The sequence below is a fragment of the Dermochelys coriacea genome, chromosome 10, assembly GCF_009764565.3.
Source record: "Dermochelys coriacea isolate rDerCor1 chromosome 10, rDerCor1.pri.v4, whole genome shotgun sequence".
Lineage (NCBI taxonomy): Eukaryota > Metazoa > Chordata > Testudines > Dermochelyidae > Dermochelys > Dermochelys coriacea.
Window position 1 is genome coordinate 46,411,626 of NC_050077.1, and position 12,618 is coordinate 46,424,243.

Consider the following 12,618-nt stretch of genomic DNA (forward strand, 5'->3'; position numbering starts at 1 on the left):
CATGAGAGGACAACAGCTCCCCCCAGCACCTGCCCTCACAGAATGCTCAGGCAAGGGGTCTGCTCAAATGAGGCACTCTCCAGCTTACTCTCCTGCTGAAGAGTGTTCACGGCCAGAGGCGTCTGTGGGCCCCAATGGGCCTGGAGTTAAGCTCACTGTCATTATCTCTTAATTAAGGCCTTGATTCAGCATGGCAGTTGGGTGTGTGTAGCTTTAATCACGTGAGCAGAGCCTTAGAAGCCAATGGCCACCTCTCACACCATGAACTTTAAGCCTGTGCCAAAGGAGCCAGCTGAACTGAGCCAAAGTCAGGGGTTCTTTCCCGGTCTCCCCTCTGGGTGGTGAAAGCAACTACTGCTAACCCCACTGTCCCTGGGAGGTTGGGGAAAGGAACAGAACTTACCATTTCCTGCAGGTGTCCAGCAGGATGAGGTTGAGGGCTGTCTGCCTCTGCTGCATCTTCTGGAGGATCCTCTGCACGCTGATGCAGTTCTCAGGGGCGTAGGGCTGTGGGGCGTCAATGGGGACCATGTAGTTTCTCCCAGAATGTTCGTATCCATGCCCAGCATAGTAGAATATGGCTGCAAACCATGGACAAGAGAGGGAGAGTTACGGGAAGAGGCCAGGCTTTGCGCCGAGAGGCATGGAAAACACAGGGTGCTGTTTGTTACCAGGGCAACTGCTCCAATGTCCAGCACGCCTCCCTTCCCCCACCAAATAGCAGATGTGTTACACCAAGCCACTCCCCTCCTCATGGGATCCTGTATCATCTCAGAGCAGGCGTGTAACATCCCAGCCTACCTCCTCCTCCTGGGCACTACGACACCTCAGAGCAGGTGTGTTACACCACAGCCCACCCCCTGGTCGTGGGCACTAAAAAACCTCAGAGCAGGTGTGTGGCACCACATCCCACCTCCTCCTCCCAGGCGTTGCGACACCTCAGAATGGGTATGTGACAACACAACTCACCCCCCTCCTCACAGGTTCTGTGAGGCCTCAAAGCAGGTGTGTTGTTCCCCCCCATTCATGGTGGGGACACCTCACTATGCAGGCAATAACCTGGCTGCCATTTGAGTGTCGGTCTAACCTAACCTGCTCCCCCACCATCACCTGGCCAATGGTCCTAAGTCCTACAAATCTGAGAGAAGCCCTTTCTAGTATCAGCCTAAACCTGTCCTCCTCAGAGCCTCTGCTGACATAGAATCATAGAATTTAAGATCAGAAGGGACCATTATGATCATCTAGTCTGACCTCCTGCACAATGCAGGCCACAGAATCTCACCCACCCACTCCTGTAACAAACCCCTAACTTATGTCTGAGCTATTGAAGTCCTCAAATTGTGGTTTAAAGACTTCAAGATGCAGAGAATCCTCCAGCAAGTGACCCGTGCCCCACGCTGAAGAAGAAGGAGAAAAACCCCCAGGGCCTCTGCCAATCTGCCCTGGGGGAAAATTCCTTCCTGACCCCAAATATGGCGATCAGCTAAACCCTGAGCATGTGGGCAAGACTCACCAGCTAGACACCCAGGAAAGAATTCTCTGTAGTAACTCAGATCCCACCCCATCTAACATCCCATCACAGGCCATTGGGCATATCTACTGCTAGTAGTCGAAGATCAATTAATTGCCAAAATTAGACCTTCATCATAGCTCCTCCTGACTGAACAAATCCATCCATAGATTGCAGCTCCCTACTGGGGACCTGAGCACCTGAAAGCATTCACCTCTCATCATTTCATTCCTCAGTTCAGTAGAACTTCAGGAGCTGCAGAGGTGGGGCTGGAGTAGCCACACCTGGGAATCAGGGAGCTGTAACCAGTTCATGTATGGCGCCCTCCTCACCTCTTGTGCTGAGTGGATCTCAGTGGAGGAGAGAAACTAGCACATCAGCTCTTCTAACCTTTGCCTTTAAGCGAGGGTCACTGTATCATGCAGCAAATTGGAACTAAATCAATTTTGCATCCTTAATGTTTCTTTAATACAGCTATGTGTATCTGATAATAGTCAGCACTGCCAATAGTTATGGTTGCCTAACACTTCCCATTATAAGAACCTGTTTTCAGTTGCTTATAACTTTGCCAATAACTGGGCTAAAATATTCCATGCCAAGTGTCTGCCTCAAGCTGAATATTTCTGGGAAGATTCAGCTAAAATGGTTCAGCTGTTTCTGAAAATGAGGCTGCAGAAAAATACATTGTTTTCCCCATGTTAAAAAAATGATTACAACCATTTCATTGAGGAGTTCTAGCAGCTCTGTATTTTGGAGCAGGGACTTGACATTTGGCACATAGTCACCTTGGTATTAGGGAGGTGCTGTTTGCTGCCCTCATGAGAATCTACCCACATTTGTTTAGTTTAAGTGTCTGAAAAATCAGTTTGCATGTACCAAAGATTCTGTCTGCCTGGAAGATAGATTCGTAGATTCCAAGGCCGGAAGGGACTGTTGTGATCACCTAGTCTGCCCTCCCACATAGCACAGGCCAGAGAACTTCCCCAAGTAATCCTAGCACATACTCCAGCCTGTCCCAGCATCTACATGCCAACCAGATGGCAAATGCCCCATCCTCACAGAGCGACTGAGATGGTGCCATGCCGGGGCTGAGCTGGACTTTCCCTACAATTGCTCCTCCCAGCTTGCGGGGGGGCTGCTGTGACAGAAGGCACTACAACGGAGAGCAGAGAGACCACTTCCTATCCTCTCAATGCTCTGCCTGCTGGCCCCCAGGCAGCGGGGAGGTGGAGGAAGTCCTCTGACTTAAACACAAGAGGAGTGAGGTTAGGGGGAGGTGAGGAGGGGAAACAGTTGCAGCATTGGGAGGGCAGAAACAAGCTGGGGAAAGAGGAGGGTTAGAGGCTGGAGCTGGAGGGTGGGGAGGGAGCAGAGGGGATGGTGGAATAGGGCCAGAAACTGACAGGAAGAGGCTGGAGATGCAGGGGCAGAAGGGTCTGTAACCATGCAGGGTTGCCAACAATCTTGTATTATAAGGGTCGACCCTTATTTAAATAAAAAAATTGCCTGGCCTGTACTAAATCGGTTTGGGATGCCTTTTATCCCTCATTTCCACCAGGGGTGTAATGCTGCCGGAGCGGTCAGGAGCATTGTTCTGGCACCTGAATCCCTGACAGAGTGGGGCTCGAGCATGTCTCTTTGCAAAGTGCTGCCAGTTGACAACTTGACCTGGCACATGGGATTGCAATGCCACTCAGATTTGGCCCAGCTCCCCCTCCATCTCTAGGCCCTGCTGAAAGTTGCACACACACACCCCCATTGAAATCTGAACTGGTGCCCCTGCTGGCTGTAGCAAAGCCTCCTCTAGGTGTGCCTTCCGAGTCCACACCCATTCTTGCAGTCCCTACCCCGGCAGTGCATGGCACTGCAGCAGAGGGAAACCAGCATCTGCAGCTGCTGACTCAACTTGCGCCCCATACAGAATGTATATATATATACACATACACACACATACATACAGACACACACACAGTATAAGTTTTAAACAAACAATTTAATACTGTACACAGCAATGATGATTGTGAAGCTTGGTTGAGGTGGTGAAGTCAGAGAGTGGGATACTTCCCAGGGAATGCCTTACTGCTAAATGATGAACAGCTCTCAGCTGAGCCCTCAAGGGTTAGCACATTGTTGTAAACGTAGCCTCACACTCTACAAGGCAGCACAAACGAAGGGAGGGGAGACCTCATGGCAGAGAGAGACAGAGACACACTGTGTGTGTGTGTGTGTGAGATGCATTGCCCCTTTAAGTATGCTGACGCCACTCTAAGTACATTGCCTTTTCAAGTAGGTCAGCAAGTTGAGACAACAGCTGCTGCCAGCAAGCTCCCTCCATCCTGAGCCCTGTCGTGTCCCGCCCTGCTTTATGGAGAGGGGGTAAGAGGGGGAAAGGAGCAGTGGGAGCGGGACACCCTGACATTAGCCCCCTCTTCTCCCCCCCACGCACAGCAAGCAGGAGGCTCCCGGGAGCAGCTCCCAGGCAGAGGGCAGGAGCAGCACAAGGCAGTGCAGGGAGGGACAGCTGAACTGCCGGCAATTGGAAGCCTGCTGGGCAGATGCTGCACAGGGAACTTAGGGGAGCTGATGCGGGGCTGCCGGTCCACCTTGGTTCCAAGCCCCCCCCGCCCCCACTGGCTCCAATGGGCTGCTCTTCCTGCAAGCAGTGGACAAAGCAGGCGGCTGCCAAACAATATTATAAGGGAGCATTGCGCAACTTTAAACAAGCATGTTCCCTAATTGATCAGCAACCTAACAACAAAACAATGTTAACCGGGACGACTTTAAGTGAGGAGTTACTGTACAATGTTGTCAACCCTATTAACCACTATAGAACACTGCACTAACTGGAACTGAACCCATTAGTCCTGAGTCTCAGCATATAGCTGTGAAGCCCACCAGCAAAACATGTCTTCACCCCTCTCTAGTGGCTGCTCCGCAGAAAAGATAAAAGCTTCTACTGCTCCCAGTTACTCCATTAGCTCTAGTGAAGGAGAACCGTGCTTTGGATCTCAAGATCCTAACCCTGCTGATGACCAGTGAGAAGGTCAGCATCATTCCACGGGCTGGAATTTTTGTTTTCAATTTTTACGTTTTTAAAAAACTTAGAAAATTATATAAAAACGGTGTTAAAAGAACATTATTAAAGTTTGGCAAGTCAAACACTCAAAAGCTAGGAAATGCCAGAATTAAGCATGTCTGTGTAACTTTAATTCACCTCCCCTGTGCATATGCATGATGGTATATAATTACACACTCATATACAATTTTTTCCATAGGACCCCTGCACCATTTTTCCTCATTCCCACTGCCACTGTTGTCTATAGGACCCTGCCTCAGTTGTTGCTGAAGTTGAAAAATGTGTAGTGAATGAGGCAGGGGACTGCAGAAAGGATGAGCTCGTAGTTAGGGCAGTTGAATGCTGCCCTGGAGAATTGGATTCTATTGCCACCTGTCCCCACAGAATTCCTACATGGTGCCAGGCAAGTCACTTAAACCACAATTTTCACAGGTGGCCTCTGTGTGTTTCCCATTTTCTGGGTACCCAACTTGAGACACCGGTGGTTTGATTTGTAGAGGTATCAAACGCTCACAACTATAACTGAAGTCAATGTGTGTTATGCAATGATTATGTGAAGTGATATAAAATGCTACATAAGGCTGTAGGCTTCTCAAATTCAGCACCCAAAATGAGTTGACAATTTTTTCCTTTAATTTCTGTGCTTCAGTTCCTCATGTATAAAACGGGGATAATACCTGTCCCTCACTTCACAGGGGTGTTGTGAAGATAAATGCATTAATGTTTGTAAAGAATTCAGAGACCATGAGAGCACCACAGGATAGCCCATGAGGAAATGAATAATTCTGTATGCAGTGTAAGCTTTGGAGTGGGTGCAGTAAATAAGGAAGGGGCCCACAAACTGAATATGAGGTTAAACAGAGATACTGAATTATCTATTCAGTAAGCACTGTCCATCCTGTGCACTGAATGAGGCAGGGGTGCTGTGGAAAACATAGTACATGATCATGTAATTAAAGACTGTACCACAATGCATATGTACAAGGGGTGAATTAAATTTTCACAGGCAACCTGGACTCTGGCACTTCCTAACTTCTGAGTGCTTGCTTTTGCAACCTTAAAATGTGTTTTAATATAATATATAAATATAAACTAAATTAAAATAATGGTATTAAAGTTGCAAAATTAGCCTTATGCCAGATTTATGTTGCCCATGCAACTATAATTCAGCCCCCTTGTGTGTATGTATTATGTGAAGCAGATATGCCTGCATATAAAAATTGAACCCCAAAATTGTGATTTTAGAAAGAAAATACCTTTTTACTCTACCCAAGTTAAAGTCTAACCTTTCGAACCCGACAGGGACACGTGGCTGCCAGCCCTGACCCCTGTGCCGGGATGTGATCCCCAACTCCAACAGGGACGCATGGCTGCAAGCCCCGACCCCAGTGCCGGGCTGTGAGCCCCGACCCCGACAGGGACGCATGGCTGCAAGCCCTGATCCCGCAGCTGCGAGTCCCGACCCCGGGCTTGATGTGAAGGATGATATTAGATGCGCCCTTTCTAAAACAACACCAAGAATAAAACTTCTTGTGTCATATACTGTATTAATAACAGAAATGCTCGACATCAAAGCAAGTTCGAAATAATGTGGTTTCACCGATAACACGGTAAGATTTTTTGGCTCCCGAGGACCATGTTATATTGGGATAGAGGTGTATGTGGCCCCAACTTTATTTACTGCACACCCTGCAAACGCTGCACTGAATATGGAATGATAAGCTGCTTCATGGGCCTTTCGCTGGTACTCATTACCATAGTGACAGCCTCACAAACATAAATAAATGTATCTTCACTGCCCACACATGAGATAACTGAGCATGAATTTACGTATGTGGAACTGAGGCATAGAGGGGTTAAAGCCAAAATTGTCAAAAGTGTCCACTAATTTTGGGTTCCCAAACGGAGACACCGAAGGACTGCATTTTCTGAGGTCTGAGCATTTCTGTAGCACTTTACAGCTTGAAAGAGCAGCTCCAATTGACTTCAGTTGCAGCACTTCTGCAAACCAAAAGCCAGGTGTCTCAAGGTGGGCATCCAGAAAAAGAGGAACTGACAATTAGTGTCCAGCTGTGAAAAATGTGGTTTAAATGAGTTCCTAGCACCACACAGGAGCTCTGTGGCAGAGCTGGCAATAGATCCCAGTTCTTCTGGGTAGCAGTTACACCTTAGCTACATTCGCTACACACCTTCCAACTTCTGAACCAATGAGGCAGGGATTCTACAGTCAACAGCCTCTTTCACTACACTGCCCTGATTCATCCCCAGAGCAGCTCCAGTCTGCTCTGAATGAGGCAGGGGGCCTGATGAAAAAACTAGTCTGTGATAATATATTTAGAAACTGTATCATCATGTATGCACACAAGGGGGCTGAGTCCATAGATTCCAAGGCCAGAAGGGACCATTGTGATTATCTTATCTGACCTCCTGTACAGCACAACACACACACCCTCTATTATCAGCAGCATTTGCTCCCCCAACTTTCCACATTGCACCACAGAGCTGGATGACTTGAGCTAAGGGGCTACCTCCATCAACAAGCAGCAGACGGCAATTATACTATGTGCACCAGCCACTAGTGGAGGAAGCATAACACATTGAAACAGTGGGTTAAATATGCATGCTTAGCCCTGTTTTGCTGACACTATAGCCAAATGCAAAAATGTGGCTAAGAGTTGCGGCAACCATAGGAGAACTGGTTCTGTTCCCAGCTCATGTAACTTCTCAATGGCATGGGTTTGTAAAGGGCAGTGATGAAGCAGGGGATTTTTTTTAATGGTTTGCATGTGTGCCGCATGTTTAATGAGGTGGTGGGAGAGGGTGTTTGTTGTTGCAGAGGACCAGGTGTGACCTCATCTTGCAGCCCGGATCCCAGTCAACAGCCTGGACACAGTGGTACATAGCAACTGGTGACCCAGAGACCCACCCCAGCTTGGAAGCCAGCTGGTTCTGGCCAGTGGGAGGACAAAGAACAGAGGAGAGAGGGTCCCAGTGAACTGTTTGTCTAGGAAAGAAGACAAAGGACGGAGGAGAAGCTGTTGGGGTGGTGATGTAGGATAGTTGACTGAAAGGAGGTTGCTTCTGGACTGGGGACAAAGAGCAGCCTGAGCCAACCTGGACTGGGATAGACTCAGTTGGATGGTGCTGGAACTTTCTAGGCTCAACAGCCCTGAGAACTTCCTGTGCTGTGTTCAGATGTTCAATAAACTCTTCAGTTTTACGCTGGCTGAGAGTCACTGCAGTCTAGAGATCAGGGTTGCATTGCTCCCTCTGGGTGTGGAGGCCCCGGGGGTCAAGAGCAAGTGGACTCCCTGAAGGGACTCGCAGAGAGAGACAGGCGTGCTGAAGACTCAGAGAGGTGCAGCTCCAGGAGGTGGTGGAGCCCAGGGCTTAACCCCCAAGAGTGAGAGTGACCCCTCACAAGGGCTGTCACACTGAAAGGGATGCCTCCCAGAGACCGTACAGAGTTGAGAGAGTACGGGGCCTGTGAGCGTGTGACAAGGGCACAGTGATTAACACCAATCTGTAGAAGAATTGTGATTTCTTGGTCTCCTGCTTCCCTGCCCAATGCATCTTCCCCTGGGCTGAAGAGTATTTTGATGGGAGAAAGTCCTGCTGCAAACCATAGAGGATCTAGAGCTTTAAAAACCAAACCAAAAACCCCCACCAAACAAACAAAAAGCACCCAACAATCAGAACAATTTGATAAAGAAAATGTAAGGCTACCTTAACACAGGGCTCACTGCCACACCCCCTGAAATACTAATGACCACTGCTAACTGCTCTCTGGTTTGCTGGTGGCTGTCTGCTTGGCCTGTATTCTGGTGAAGGTGGCTTTGGAGAGCTTCTCAGGTTGCAACTTACCATAGACTCCTTTCCCCAGGAGTTGCAGGAACTGATTGACAGCTATCAGCATCTCTGTCTTGTTCAGGTCCAGGAGGGAGACCACCCGGAATCCCAGTCGCTTTAGGAGAAGGCCGAGTTCAAACACATCAGTGATGGGAGCCATTAGGTGCGGATGATTCCAATAATGGTTGTTGCCCACTAAAAGTGCGACCTTGTCTGTTGCTGGCAGAAATATCAAGTGATAAGCAAAGATGTAAGTGTCTAAGCAAGGAGCAAGGTCCTTGATTGATCTTCCAGCATCCAAAGCTCCTGGAATGGGTTCTGCTGGTTACTCAAGGTTATACATAAATTGCAGGACTCCTCAAGGCTGTTTGATCAGGAAGCAGCCCAGGAAGCAGGGTGGGGGAGGCAGAGGTCTGATTGCTCATTGTTGGGGACACGTTCTGCCCCGTGCCAGTCAGGGCTGAACAGGGGCAATCCCACTACATGAGGAGGGTAGGATTTGGTACATTGAACTCCCCGCATGGCCCAGAACTCTCCTCCCCGCAAGGCAGCACATAGTGTGGAACAAGGCCACAGAAGCCACAGAAAGGCAAGGGCACAAAGGCCACAGACTAGGCTCCGCTGGAGAAAGACTCCTGCGTCCTGCCCCATCCATCTACCCCAGGGCCTGACCCACCTAATTTGGCTGGCCATTGTGCTCTGGAGTTGCCCCACAGGAGCATTAAAAACAGTTAACCTGTTCTGTAATTGTTGTTCTTTGAGATGTGTTGCATGTGTCAATTCCACTTCAGGTGTGTGCGCACCCAGTGCACCAGAGTCAAAGTTTTTTCCCTTAGCAATACCTGTCAAGGCAGTGCATGCACCCTCAGCCTCCTCATCCTGGTGTGGGTGGAGCCACCCTGGACCTTCCTCAGTTCCTTCTTACCAGACAGACTCCAACAAAGAGGGGGAGGAGGATGGGTCATGGAATGGACTTGGAAAGCAGTTACAGAAAAACAGCAATTACAGAACAAGTTAATAACCGTTTTTTTCCTTCTTTAAGTGATTGCTCCTGTCCATTCCACTTCAGGTGATTCACATGCAGTTTAACCTGCAGGTGGGTTTCAGAGTCGACCTGAACAATGACTGAAGATCTACACATTCTGGCATTGTCTCTGGAATGCTGAGATACAGCACAATGAGTAGTTCCGGTATGTACCAATGACCAAGTTGCAGCTCTACAAATGTCTGCTCTAGGTACTTGGTCCAAAAAAGCTGCGGAAGCTACTTGACATTTTGCAGAGTGCTGCCACACTGCATGGAGAGGGCACCTTGGCAACGTTATAGTGCAGGCGTATGCAGGATAAAATCCTCTGTGTCAAGCCTGAAAGGCCTTTCTTCCTGGCCATGATGACACAAACTGATGGGATGATGATCTAAAAGGCCTAGTTCTGTCCAAGTAAAAAGCTAACACCCTTCTAACACCCAAGCTATGGAGCTTCTCCTCATCCTTATGAGAATAGGGCTTCAGAAAGAAAGTCAGTAAGCATATGCCTTGAGTGAGGTTGAATTCTGATGCTACTTAGTCAGGAAATTCAAGTGTGGATATACGTATAACTTGTCCCTATAAAAAACTGTGTAAGGAGGGTCAGTTGCCAATGCTTGTAACTCCAGCAGCTTTCTCACGGAGGTAATAGCTACCAAAAATGCTGCTTTCTTAGAAAGATCCAGTAAAGAGGACATAGCCATTGGTTCAAAGGGTGGACCCACCAACCTTGTTAGCACCAGATCTAGGTCCCAGGGATGGGTGGGATCCATGACATGGGGATATAACCTATCTAGACCCTTTACGAATCTGACTGGCACAGGATTAGAAAACACTGGGTGGTCTGCAGTTGGTGGGTAGAAAACGGAGACTGCTGCCTGGTTAAATCCAGATGGAACTAGTCGATAGGTCTTGTTGTTTCAAGTGGAACTAACAGTCTAAACCATGTTGGCTAGAAGAGGCTCGTTTCCACTTGAACAAGTGAGTGTCCCTCGTAGATGGCTTCCTGCTGCTCAGGAGAATGTTTTGCACGTTCCACAAACACTCCACCTCCTGTGGCGTTAACCACAGAGCATCCAGGCTGTAACTTGGAGAGTGGCTGGGCTGGGATGGGGTGTAGCAGGTGACCTGGGTCCTGAGAGATCAGGTTGGGATCTGTGGGGAGTATCACCACTGTGCCCTTTTTTTGTTCAGGGTTTGAAGTCCCTGCAAATCTGGCAGTGACCTTGAATATGACCCTCACTGAGGCACTTCAGGTAGGTGGAACATGGGAGAAGGCTCCACACGTGCACCACAATTGAGGCATATCCTGGTACAAGGCATCAGTACCCTGTGAGTGAGGGGGAACCCATGCTCCAAGAAAAAATAACTCTGAAAACCTACACTAATCTAACACTAATGAATATCACTAACTTATAAAGGGAGAAACTTGCAGTAGCGAGCCCATGGGCTCTGACTACTGATCATGAGTGGGGAGAAGGAACTTAGAGTGGTCAGAGGCAGCTCCACCCTTTTTACCACCGTGCAACAGCATAAGATTGCTGAGGACGCATGTGCCACCTTGATGGGTACAGCTAAGGGAAAAATCTCTGACCCTGGTTCACGGGGAGTACGCACACCGGCAGTGGAATGGACACGTACAATCACTCAAAGAACTAATGTTTCCTATTTTATCTGTGAGACTGTGGTGTGAGATGGTACATGCTAGTCATGGGGGAGGGGTGCCTTCCATGGTCTATTTGTACAGCTTTATTTGACAAATGTGCCAAGGCGCTATTAGAGCGGAGGACAGGTGCTGGGTCCTCTGGAAGGAGTGTGTCAATCAAAATAAGTTACAGCTTCATTGCACTTTGGACACAGGTTTGTTTTGACAGGAAGAGACAAACACAGCACTCACCAAAAAACGGATCTGCCAGACACGTACCTGCAAAATGACAGGGAGGAAATCAACCCTCAAGCACACACCCTGGATCCCAAGTGCTAACTCAGGTCAGTCGTCTGACACCAACAGTCCCTGATTAAACAGGCCTTCCCCGCCACCCCCCAATATAACGCTACATCTAACAGCTCCACACGCTACTCTGACACAGAACAGCAGAGGGGGTGAGAAGCCCAAGGCCAGGATGGAGGCATTGAGCTTTCATGTTACACAGGAGTAAGTCAGAGATGCCTGCTGCTCTGCACCAAGGGGATGAGCGGGGCAGGGCCCAGCTTTACCCCCCAATATGTCAGCCAGCATAGCTCTGAGTTGCTGGGATCACCGAACATTACTACCCCCAGCACAAGAGAAAGGCAGGCGGAACTGTGCCTCCCAGGAGCACCATTCCTTCCCTGCCCTGCCCCAGGGGTAGCAGGTACTTGCTGCCCCATGCATAGGACCTCTAGCAAACCAGCCTCACCCTAAAGATATTGGCCTAGCTTCTCAAAAGGAACTGGGCATTTTGGGTATTCAGCAGATACCCCTGAAAGGGGCTTGGTTCCCAGCAAGAGCCGAGTACCCACTCCTCAAAAACCAGCCCCCCTTATGGTGTGTGAGGTAAATTGAGGAAGTGAGGGTGGGAAGGTGCATGGCAGCTGAATTCCCCCCAAGACAAAGGTCAGGGATGGACTGGCAAGGAAGGCAGAGAAGCAGGGTCAGACTCCAAGAGGGAGGGAGACAGACAAGGAGGAGTCCAGGGGTTGATAGCAGCAGCCTGGAAGTCTGATGGAATGAAGGTCAGAGGAGGGGCAGGAGGGGGCTGATGGTGGAAGATTGGAAATGGCAGAGGGGCAGGTGGCAGGATGAAGGGGAGGACCCAAATGCCACCAGCCTGTCTCTTCTTGTTCCTGATGTAGTCTAGTGCTTCTCCATATTCAGGGCATCCTGCTAGGAACTGCCTCTGCCCCTGGGCTGCTACTCTCTGCCTGTGCAACTATCTGCTCCCCGAATGGCAAAGGAAAAGAAAAACAAAATCAAAATCTCCAATCACATCAGCCTCCAGCCCAAATCGCTCAGGCCAGCAGTTCTCGGCCTTTTCAGGCTGGCAACCCCTAATTCAAAGTCAAAAAGTGCCTGACCTCCTCACATTTATTACAAAAGTCAGGGAAAAGGGTGCCAGTGCTAACAAGGGTAAACCTAGATAACTGAGTTGTGTGTGTGTTTTGAGAGGCTGATGGAGA

At 49.0% G+C, this 12,618-nt stretch overlaps 1 protein-coding gene across 5 annotated transcripts in view; it reads right to left on the reverse strand.

Moving 5' to 3' along the window:
- The window catches only part of LOC119862884 (mucosa-associated lymphoid tissue lymphoma translocation protein 1-like), a 55,882-nt gene that overhangs the window by 25,061 nt on the left and 18,203 nt on the right, over positions 1 to 12,618 (reverse strand). For 3 of the 5 annotated variants that reach the window (XM_043494261.1, XM_038420352.2, XM_038420355.2), the window contains 3 exons: positions 11,357 to 11,383; positions 8,451 to 8,654; positions 404 to 581 (listed from right to left, as the gene is read on the reverse strand). In XM_043494261.1, coding sequence (XP_043350196.1) covers positions 404 to 581; positions 8,451 to 8,654; positions 11,357 to 11,383 — 409 coding nt within the window. The remainder of the gene's footprint in view (positions 1 to 403; positions 582 to 8,450; positions 8,655 to 11,356; positions 11,384 to 12,618) is intronic. The other 2 variants (XM_043494262.1, XM_043494263.1) reach the window with 2 other exon arrangements.